The sequence below is a fragment of the Scleropages formosus genome, chromosome 2, assembly GCF_900964775.1.
Source record: "Scleropages formosus chromosome 2, fSclFor1.1, whole genome shotgun sequence".
Classification (NCBI taxonomy): domain Eukaryota; kingdom Metazoa; phylum Chordata; class Actinopteri; order Osteoglossiformes; family Osteoglossidae; genus Scleropages; species Scleropages formosus.
In genome coordinates, this window is record NC_041807.1 from 25,382,735 (window position 1) to 25,394,836 (window position 12,102).

At 41.7% G+C, this 12,102-nt stretch overlaps 1 protein-coding gene across 1 annotated transcript in view; it reads right to left on the minus strand.

Moving 5' to 3' along the window:
* Positions 1–925: 925 nt before the first annotated feature.
* Positions 926–12,102, minus strand: part of LOC108936890 (metabotropic glutamate receptor 2-like) — a 31,242-nt gene continuing 20,065 nt past the window's right edge. The window contains exons 3-6 of the mRNA XM_018756531.2: positions 8,791–9,628; positions 6,939–8,002; positions 2,726–2,906; positions 926–1,645 (exon numbers count right to left, since the gene is read on the minus strand). Of these exons, the coding sequence (XP_018612047.1) occupies positions 1,572–1,645; positions 2,726–2,906; positions 6,939–8,002; positions 8,791–9,628 (2,157 nt within the window). The 3' untranslated portion in view covers positions 926–1,571. The remainder of the gene's footprint in view (positions 1,646–2,725; positions 2,907–6,938; positions 8,003–8,790; positions 9,629–12,102) is intronic.

The following is a 12,102-nucleotide window of genomic DNA, read 5'->3' on the forward strand; positions in this document are numbered from 1 at the left end:
TTGAAAAGAACCGAGAGATTTTCCTTTTTTAAAAAAAAATTTGGGCATTGTCGCAAACCACTTGTCCACTGGAGGGTCATGGTGGTCCAGAGCCTGTCCCCAAAACGAGATGTACTGTGTGAGGTACAGTACACCACGGACAGGAAGCCAGTCCCACGGAAGGCAGCTACACACACACACACACACACACACACTACAGGACATTTGGAGTCACTTGAAACAGGTTCTTGAAACAGATGTTGAAACTGTTCTCTTGAAACAGGTCTTGGAGTGTGGGAGGAAACCAGAGGGCACCCACCCAAACACGGAAGTACAGAAAAACTCCTCACAGCGTTGGATTCAAACCCGCAGCTCAGGTTGTCTGACGCACCATTATGATCTGCTATTAGTTGGAATTAATTTTCCTGCACAGTTACAACTGAAATCCAATTCAGAATGTTGTAAACAAGTTTCCACACTAGGCGGCGCTGTTATATCAACCATTTTTGACACTGGCTTGCCGTGGACATCAGACTCAGGAACACGTCCAGATTTGCTGATTTTAATGAGCCAAAAATGATATTTCAAAAATGATATTTAATAATCCAAAATGATATTTCCTTACAGCTGCATGTGTGATCGGTGTTTGTCCACGATGTACACAGATGCCGCAGATGTATTTGGAGTTGTTGAAAATTCACGATGCTCCTAATTTCAAGCAAAGTACCTGTTATATATTGACCTTGAGTCCAAAAATGGTAGCTTTCAACTTAGCAAGCAAGACGCTGAGCCAAAATTGAAGTTATGGAATCACATTTTTAATAATAAAAAACACATTTTATTTACATAAATTACAAGAAATCACAAACTTGTTCACCAAAACCTAACGTTAAAAACATTGCTCTTGTATTCTACATTTTAACAAATTTACTATCATTGACTGCATTTCAAATAAAATGTTAGTTTTTGTCAAAATGCAGGGGAATACTGAATGGCATGTCTTCTCTACTTATGATTTTGACTGTTATAATACTAGAGCATGGAAATAAACATAACTGGGACACAGTACTCGCAGGACACAAAGATGGGAGCAAGCATGGGGTCCCGTTCCCATATTTGCAATCTTTCTCAACAGTGAGGTTTCTCACAGCCTACTAAATGAATGAACAACGGTGCTCCCCACATGAGCAAATGGGAGCACCAGAGAGCCAGAGGTCATAAAATGTTAAATATGAGACAGGAACCCTATACTGCAAGCTGGGTTCTGGTGGGTTGGTGTTTATGTAGGTGTTCACTGAAATATTTGTTGCCTAAGTGCTGTGCATGTTAGCAGCATTCCTGAAAGACCTTCATACACACCTACCTACCTGGTCCTTGTTCAGAGACCTTTGATACGGGACAAAATTTGTTTTAAATTGAAAGTCAGTTGGGTGATAATGTCATATAATTGAGCGTCCAACCTTCTCCTTTCCAGGGTGCAAATTTTGTACCGATTTCACTTAGGACCAAGTTACAGTACAGACACTAAGAAACCTCTGGACGCGTAGCTCTACGTTGTGTAGGCTTGGCCATGGGACATGTTCTTTAGGTCTTCACAGGGAGGACGTCTTGGAGTCTACCACCTCTCGGCCGTTGCACACTGTCGGTACGTAATTGGAGGCTGAAGCTGAAGGATAGAAATGAAGCAATATTAAATTGCTGTACCGTGCAGCTGATTTAATGTGCAACCAAGCAGCACCATGTCTACACTGGATTTGGAGCCTGGAGCTCAGAATAACCACTTTCAGAAGATGAGCATCTCTTCATTGCAACTGCTCAACAAACCACTATTTGGCTGATCTCAGTCAAAGTAGAGTTTATGATCTGTGCTACTTTGAATATTCATATAAATGTCACAAACTGAAGTTCTGTCACATTTCTACTTTGATTTACCTGAATGGTATTTGAATTGCGACTTGTAAAAAGATGTGCAGAATAAATTAAGCGGATCACAGTCTACGCAGACTGAGATGGACTCATAGAGCGCAGGCACTATGAGGTTGCAACACTTCCCGCTGTGCCATTATGCCACCACAAAACATCAGCTTTTCTCTTTTATGTCCATGAATGCATAATAAATCTACTAATATAATCCAACCATTTAATTTCATTTATTTGGTGTGAAGTTTATTGGCTTTGTTTGCTTGTACAAATCTTAATTACATTTTAGTTCTATGCATCCTCACTGTTTGTTACCGTTAAATAGATTGGATGAATTTCAGCGCTTGCGACTAAGTCAGGAAGGTCTTCACTTAGTCCTTCCAAATTCTCAGACAAGTGTCTATAAAACCAGTTATGGCCCTGAAAAGCTCTTTTCAGAAATGGCAATGCTTTAATGATACACACATATATAAAAGAAGTGTATGAATGTGCTCAAGGACCATTTATCTGATTAGCTAGTCAATGAATAAATATGATGTCCTTTGCATGTTTTGCGTCTCTGTATTGGAAACAGCACTGTATCCCTGCATTAAATAGGCTGCAGTAAAATGTCCCCTGATGTACTCTGTGTTTTACACTTGGGTTATGCATTACATTTTAAGATCTAATTCTATCTTTTTTTTCACCTCAGAAGAAAATCCTTTCTTTGATAAGATACACAAAGTTGTCTTGCATTAGCACATTTACTCAGCTAACCACTAATAGGTGCACATAAGAAAAATGTTGTGATGGCAATATGAGCTGTCATGGCAATAGATGGAGATACCATGCGAGTAGCTGGACCCATGTCCAGTGCCAGTTGCACTAAAGCGGGTGGTGGTGACCCTGAGCGTGGTCACATTCTTCTGTGGCTGGAACAGGATGATGTGGATTTTGGGAGCAAAGAGACAGCCCAGCACCACAGAGCCGCTCAGGCTAACCGAGATGCACATGGTGGTTGTCTGCACCTGTGGACAAGATGAAGAAGACAGAGATGTGAGTGCATTCTCATAAGCCTGGATGGCCGTTCCCAACAAGTAATCCAAAAACCATAGTCATCCGGGAGTGGAAAAGGCTAGTATTGCACAGCCAGGATGCACCCCTTTCCCATTCCACCCCCTTCGCAGTGACCTTTTATCACACTCACAAAGGACTGTAGATGTGAGTGGGTCAAGGAAGCCAAGTGCAGTGTGGCAATAAGTGGCTTCAGCGCAGTCCATCGTCATCTCCTAATCTGTGGCCTCTTTTGTATTTGCTCAGTGTTATTCTCCCTGATTTTGTTAACTGGTCATATCATTTCATTTGGAGTCATGGGGTGGTTTTCTGCCTCTAACAAATTGAGTTTGATTTAATCTTCAAGGTTCTTAAGCACAGTGTGATTTTTGTCTCTGGCTTTCCAGGCATCTAGTGACGCTATGTCTCCTAAGTGAAAGAAGACCAACACTGGCCAAAAATGAGAGAAAGGCAGATAAAAAATCAGGTATGAATTACTTACAAGAATCATAGCTTTACCATGTCATGACTTCTATAGACTGGCAGTTTTACTGAAAGTTCTGCCTGGAAATTATGTAAATATTGAATCACTAAAAAGCCTGTGAAGTATAGTACAGTGTAGTACAAAAAGTATAATACTCAGCACATTCACCAAGTAATAAAATCCATGCACCGTTAATTAACTGATTTGTGCAAAAGCTAAAAAAGAAGATTCTTTGGCCATTTCGCCCATCTATGGATAATGAGCAGCAAAAAGTGTAGCCGTCTGAGCCGAGAATCTTACACTTTTGCCAGATCCTGTTGGTATGCAGCCTAGTATGTCTAGCTTTGAAATGCATGCTTTCTAACAAAGGACACACCATTCAAACAAAAAAGGCTTTACTGACAGTTGTATGAATGGTGCAGCTCTTCAAAAGGAAAGGGCTCAAAGTGTTTGGAGATCTCTGCCATTCAGCTTCACCCAGGAAAGAGTGGGAGCCAATCTGTATGCCTGGTCAGGGTGGCACTTTGGGAGATAAACAAGGGCTGAGAAGGAAAAGAAATGTTCCCTGAGATATGCACTAAACTGTGCAAATGATGGACACCCCTCCTTCACCTGATTTAGAAATTTTGCTCTTCTGTCTCCAGTTGTGGAGTCAGAGACAATGTTGATATCAGTGGACCCAAGAGAAGGGTGGGAACTTCCTGAATAGCAATAAGAGCACATCATAACTGCAATAACACCGACAAAGTAAACACGCCAAAACATGGTGGATGAAAGGGAATTTTTAAGTCTTTGAGACTGATTAAAGAAACTGCTGAGGGTGAGACTGCAGAAGTAATTCTGATTCCTTTAGCCACAGACCCTGCGTTGGTGTACTGAAATTACAAATACAATGGAACAATACACAATATGAGAGAAAGCTTTCATAACTAAGTCAGTCAAATCAAGTATCATGATCATATATTATGCTGATTGACGAAAATATTGACTGACTATTGCATTATCTTGTTCCCGCATGCAAGCGCATATTAATCCCTTCAGAAAACATACAAAAGACACGTGGAATCCTATTTAATCCAGGTTACTGACTTCTTGCACTCATTTCTCCACCCCCGAAATAGTGATGCATACATAAGCAATGTGATTATAATAATGAAGTGTCAGAGCTTCAGGATAGAAAAGCACTTGTTGGATCACCTGTTTTTCGGCAGCCCTGAACTTTCGGTAAAGATGACCTGCTTTTCACCGACCCACTAATCAACTGTGATGGGGAAGGGATCTTTCTGCTGGACCGACACAGCTCTCCTCCATAGCTCATACACACAGGCTGACATTTTTGTAGGGTGTACAGACAGAAATATGAAGTGTACGTGCAGCCAGGTGGCCTGACAAGAAGATTAGTGCAATCACCTTCTCAAACTACTTTGCCTTTAATATGCTAAATAGCATCCATTTTCTCACATTATCAGCCGTGATTTTCCATAGTTTTAATGATTACTATGCTCATGAACGTTCAACTTGGATTCTATATGTTCTTCAAAACAGAGCTGTTCTCAGACATGGGTTTTAGTGTGGCAGGAGGAGATCATTGTAAGAATAATGTAGTGTCACATTACACAATTTGAGCTTAAAGATCTAGAAATCAGCAACAGTGTAATGAGACTATAAGGATGATCTACATATTAAAAATGTAGTTGCATAAAGTACAATAGTAACTGACGTATACATTTTACATACAGACTTTTCTTGATTTGGTTCAAGGAAACAAATTGATGGAACATGCTGTAAACCCTGTAGCCAACTGGATAGAAGCTAAAATGTACCCCACACCAATTATTTAACACTGGTCTGGCCTTGATTTTCTACTATGTTAGCAATTGGTACACAGGAGAGTCAGCTGATGTGGCCTGGTTCAGAAACAGGAGAGGCCCCTGGAGATCAAATTTGACTTTGAAATGACGTGTCACTCAAAGCAGAACAGAGGTTACAAGGGAGAGAGTGCCCTGAAAAAAGCTAGCCAAGAGCACACGCAAATATGGGGAAAAATAATAAACTCAGGCTAAACAGATGGAGGTCTTTGTGCCTTAGAGAAGTAAAACAAAGTGCTTCTGTTATTTCACATTAACTGATGTTTCCATCTGTGTGACCCCTGATTCATCGTGATATGATGAGCTACACACCCCTGCCTTTCATGTTCAAGGACATATTTCTAGGATTCACCTAGGAGGCAGAACCTGAGCTTCTGAACACATCAGTAACTGTTAAATACACAGAACTGCAAGGTCCCTCCTGTATTGTTTAGCCATATTTTGTTTTTATTTTGCTTTTCATATTTTCTTTTTTGGGGGTGCGGTGGCGCAGTGGGTTGAACCACAGTCCTGCTCTCCGGTGGGTCTGGGGTTTGAGTCCCGCTTGGGGTGCCTTGCGACGGACTGGCGTCCCGTCCTGGGTGTGTCCCCTCCCCCTCCGGCCTTACGCTCTGTGTTACCGGGTAGGCTCCGGTTCCCCGTGACCCCGTATGGGACAAGCGGTTCTGAAAATGTGTGTGTGTGTGTGTGTGTGTATTTTCCTTTTTTTTTCAATTATTCCTCAAAGTAAAAAGTCTGCATCTGGTATCCCTTCAAAACAGAACTGGGTCATCCTGGGAGTGAAAAGAAAAGTTAATATCTAATGTTCAACTGCATTTGCTTTTTATCCAATTTGTTTTTGCATCTCAGGACCCAGAGAGGGACACCCAAACAGGGACACCTACCTGGCCCACACTCACTCCCACTAACCCCTGCTGAGAGTTTCTCCCCTGTGAAACCAGTGTGGAAACTTCCTCTGTTACCTTTTCTGAACACCCCTCAAACATGTGCTGCCGACTGTAGACATCAAACTGAATGTGGGAGATATCTTAGTATTTCTTCTTCAGAGTGAGTCTTCCTCAGCTGATCCACTTATCACCAGTCACAAAGAGCAAAAAAAATCAGTTTTGACATCCAAATAATTTTGTGCTCTTATTAATTTCATCACAATAAACTGAATTAATTTTGTCCTGCCTATCTTTTGTGATGGCGGTAGGGTGTGCCAGTGTTGTCATTATTCAGTCATAGCTGTTTATCATAAAGCAGAAGATTTCATCAATGGCCATGTGACTTGGTGCCTAATAAGTCTTGTTTGAACAGCTGATTTTCCAGGATGTAATCTTTCTGCAGTATCTCTCATCTCTCTTCAGCAGGTTTATAAAGCCTCATAAAAAGAAGGCTAATCCTTTTACTAAACTTAAAGGCCAGTGGTCAAAAGGATTTGCCAGCTATCATATCAGTCTGCAGGTATATCAAGAACGTCAGCCATCAAACTAGTTTCACGCATTTTCTCTCTTTTTTGGAAATTATAATTTGGCGTTAAGATATGTACAGCAATTTATGTGCATTACAATGGAACATGTAGGTTGCTAAATATCTGTAGATTACTCTGGCCTCTGGTTCGAATCAAAATAAGTTTGTACTGTAGATGCATTATGCTCTTGGTCATTACTCACCCTGTAGTCACTAGCAGTGACATAGAATATGGGCTGGAAGGCGAGCCAGATGATGCACGTGGTGTACATGGTAAAGCCGATGAACTTGGCCTCGTTGAAGTTCTCGGGGCATTTTCTGGTCTTGAAGGCGTAGACGGTGCAGAGTACGATGAGCACGCAGTTGTAGGTGAGGGACACTAGCATGCTGGAGTCCTTGCTGTTGCACTTGAGAGTGACCACGTCCCTTCGTTCAGGGCTCACCTCTTTGCGTACACCGGGTGCCTCCACAAGCAACCAGACCACCACAACCACCAGCTGGCAAGAGATGAGCGCCATGCAGATAGCCACCTGTGACGTAGGGCTGATGAAGCGAGGCCGCTGAGCGCCATCCTTCACGCCGTTGAAGATTCGTGCAATGCGGTTGGTCTTGGTCAGCAGCGCAGAGTAGCACACGGCAAATGAAGTGCCCAGGCCTAGTCTCCTCAGCGTGCACACAGCAGCTGAAGGCTTGGTGATGTACACAAAGGTCATGCTGTAGCACATAAGCACGCCCAGAAGCAAGATGTAGGAGAGCTCTCGCCCACTGGCCTTCACCACTGGTGTATCATTGTGCTTCACAAAGAGACCAATGACAAAAAGCGTGCAGAGCATGCCCAGACAGGCAATGGTGACAGGCCCAATGGCCCAAGCATCCTCCCAGTGGATGTACTCCTCTGGCAGGTCGAAGCACCCTGTTAGGTTATCCAGGGGCCACTGGCCAAAACTGCAGTCCATACACGTAAACTCATCCAGTAGGTACTGGTAGGGCTGGCAGGGGATGCAGATCCAACAGCACACGTCCCCAGGCTGCATACTTTTCACTTCATTCTTCCTGCAGGGGTCGCTGCACTGAGATGTGGGAATCAGCTGGTTGGGCCAGGGGATGAGCGACATGTTCAGTGACAGGCCTTGAGCCCAGTACCCAACTTTCCTGTACACGTATTTACCATCTTCCTGGTGGTAATGAAAAATGTTGTAGCGGCCAAGGCTGTCCCCATATGCATCAAAACGGACAATATTCTCTGTGTCCGCTGGCCGGAAGGGGGCTTTGGGGATGCAAAAAAGGAACAAGCAAGCATGTTATCGAAATCACTCATATTATTCTTATGTTACTCTTGTCCTTTTTAAAATTGACTAATAGATTAATTAGTAATTAATTTACTATTGTAAATGTCACATACCAAGCAGGCTCTAAAGAACACAATAAGCTAAAATCATTTGTCTATTTATCTTCATAATGTCATTTACCATGAAAAATAGACACCATGGCAAAACTCCAAGGTTTTTTCTCTCTGAAAGCTGACAGTATGTTTCTTCATTTGTCAAAATCTGCTTTTTCAAAAAAACATGTAAGGCAAAGTGTGACTAAATTCATGTCTGAGTGCTTAACTGATAATGAATGCTTTATCGTGGCAAATTGAATCATCAACATCTTTTCAAGAGCAAATGAAAACAACCTTTTCCTCGAAATCAAATTTTGTCCTCACTTCATGGTTGTATTTCTAATTGGCTCACATTGCTGACACTACTGGTTAAATATGCATGAGGCTATATTGTGACACCATCATAGAATTTTGGAGTTACTGCAATTCTGCAATTCAGACTGTGGTGATGTTGGTATAAAAACACCATATCAATTATATCTTTTTTGGTAGATTTTGGAGTCATTTAATGGAGGGCAATGTACTTTTTGGTTTAAAGTCCCAAATCATAGTTGCATGATGTATCTTGGACAAGAATATAGAAAAACCATTCTACTACATGTTGTAAAAGTTAATAGGACAAATGTACCTTTTACACATTTTCGAACAATATTCTAATTTTGTACACATACCATCGAACTTTGTTTTCAGTATGAAATCCCTGTAGAACCTCTTCCCATTGCCTGGCTTCATGGCATCACAGAGCTTGGTGGAGTTGGGACACACGGCCTGCCTCATGTTGTGTAGGGCATGGGCCATGGCATACACGGCGTTGAGCACAAACATGATCTTGGACTCCACCTCAAAGTTGCTGTCACGCAACGAATGCTGGCTGCAGCCCAGCTCATGGAGGCTGCACTGGAAATGGTGCTCCCAGAATTCCCGGAACCAGGGATTGCGTGTGTTGTTGTACGGGTGCAGCTTGGTGAAGTAGTCTGCAAACTCCCGTACGGCGTAGGAGGCCAGCTCAATGGTGAACGCCCCATTGGCCACACGCTCACTACCCCTCACTACACTCTCCTGGGCACCCCAGCCATCACTGGCCACCCAGATGAAGCTAACGTTCATGCGGGCAGCAGCCACCAGCAGCTCACGTGCATCCTCACTGCGCGTGAACAGGATGACCACTTTGGCATTGGACTTCTGCTGCAGTGAACGGATGACGCCCTCGTAGCTCCAGCGACTCATAGAGCGGCTCACCTTGGCAGAAGTTGCTATGCAGATCTGCCGGGCACGGGCCTCCTGTTGGAAGGCATCGATGCCTGTCTCACCGTAATCTCCTTCTGAGGCCACTGTGGACACGTAGGTCCAGTTGAAATAACGTAGGATCTCAGCCATGGCCTTGGCCTGGTAGAAGTCTGGCGGCACAGTGCGAGCAAAATAATCATAGCGTGACTTATCACTCAGTTTGGCACTGGTGGAGGCGTAGCTGATTTGAGGGATCTGGAAAAGTCGAAGCAAGTTGGCCACCTGGAAGATGGACAGAGATCCACGCTAGACCATACAGTATGTAGAACAAGGAACAGAATAGACCACTGAACAGTTCACAGAACATTGCTAAAAATTATTGTTTCTGGGGCTCATTTTACATTTTGTCAAGGTACAGTAACATATGCTCACAAAAATACAAATAATTAGATACAATAAGAATAAGAGACTGAACTTTGCTGCTCAAAAGATTTTTTATCTATACAACTTTAAAACCTTGCACCATTCTTTAGTCTGTTGTCATCTTCTTATATAGAAGGGGAGTATATGAAATAATTGTGTGAGTGTCTATCAGCTGTTAAGACAAACAGAGCAACAACGAGGTTATTCTAAATGTATCTTAATTTCTGTCATCTAAAGCCTAAAAGAACTATTTCCTTCATCTTTAGTATAATGATGTGGCATACACCTAAACTAGAAAAACGTAAAAATAAAAAAACAAAAGAGATGAATTCGTATTTGAAAAGTGGCAGAGATGAGAGATGTCAGAAATCGAAGGCAGGCTTCTTACTCAAACAATTCAGACCGCTAAAAAAGAGAGCTGAGCACAAGATTATGATTCCAAGATGCATCCATCCATCTGAGCCAGGGATGATCATTTCATTTTCATGACATTCTACAATTTTTTTGTCCGTTGCTGCTGAGGCATAGTTAGGAAATTCTCTAAATCTGGAATAATGGAACATTGTGCTTCATATGAGTCACTATACATTATTCATCTTTGAATTTTTTCCTATCAAATTCTTTGTTCCCCAAAGTGCCATCAGATTCAGTTGTTGTTTATCTGGATTTCAGTGCAAACACCTCCAATGAAATTCGCTTGCCCGTATATGTGTGGTGCATCCTGTTAGGAAAACACAAATTTTGCTTAGTTTGCTAGCTGAATCTAGTGATGCAAGTGGTTATGGGCAATATCAGTGTGACAAGTGATGGCACACAGTGTAGCCACATCAACTGACTAACTTTTGCTCCAGGGTCTTGCCATGGCCTGGAGGGAACAGTGGCAGTATTGGTCCTATGGACATCATTCAGATCCCATTTTTTTAAAACTCTGCACTCTAGTGTCAACATGCATTTTTAATGTCACATTTTATAACAGATTTATGTTTAAGTCTTACGAGACTGATTTAAATCAGCACATTTCTTTGCAGATGCTACAGCAATGCCAGCAATAAAAAAGTGCAGTCATGCGGTTTGAATATTCAGACCTTGGTGAGAATCAGATTCAGAAGACTGACGGACCAAGAGGGACTGGAATAAGAAAGCAGCTTCAAGACACAAAGGCCAGAAGATGAAATGCTATTGAAATAGCCAGGATCATGCCCACTGAGGATTGGATTCTATTGGGAATTTTGGAACTGACAAGAGATTTTCATTGTTTACTGAAACACCCTGCCGGACATTTCTTATGAAATCTTATGAAATTTTTGATCCTAAATAAACAAGAGCTGGAAAAAAAAATCACACAACGCATAAAGACATAAGAATACAGCCAGTAGTAGCATAGGTAGGCTTCACTGACATTTGTGTTTTAATAATCCGATCTGATATTTTTCCCTCATTAAAATGACAATGCGTGTCACAGCAATGAAGTGCAGCTACAGTTAGCAGGAGTACGAGGAGACAACAACTGGTTGTCAGGGGAAGTAGGATTTCCTCAGCGCCCTTGTCACCTCAACAGTGCAAGACTTTGCTTCAGAGGGGCATTACCATGGAAACCAGTGACACACAGCAACGGGGAACCTAAATACCTCAGAAGTAAAAAGACTAAAACACTTTTTTCATTCTTGTATAACCTGAATTCAGATTTACCACCAGCTGACAGGCTGTAAACATGATTTTAAAATGCAAATATGTTTAATCTGTCTTTGCAGGTCATTTAAACGTGTTACAGTACATCCTTAGGCAAGTGTGTGGGCCTACAAATTTTCCTATACACAGAAGCAAGAATTGAATAGATTTTTTAGACTGTGTGTGTTTAATCTTGACAAATTGATACTGCATCATGCATTATAAATTAAAATATTAAATTCTTGAAAGAAAAGTTTTATATATAGCATTTTATATTATTGAATAGGTCAAAATTGCCATCATCTTTATATAAGGGATTGTCATGTCTTATGTAGAACAGCATTATACCTTTTCCTGTATTATAATGTGTGACAGTACAGTACATAATAGCAGTCTTTGCCATTCACTGGTTTTCAAAAAAATATTGGATATATTGGAAAATATCCTCTGAAGAAAGAATTGGTAAGACTGTCAGATACTCCTCAGTGTATCCCCATCTCAGTGTGCAATATCAGCCATTAAATATTTGAAACAGAGGGAACAGTGATCTCATGTGTGTCCATAATAAAATAGTTCCCATCTCAATATATTCACCTGGCAATTAAATGTCTGTAGTCTTCACTGCTGGTGGCAGCAAATGCCCTAAAACAGATAGCTTTAGATAA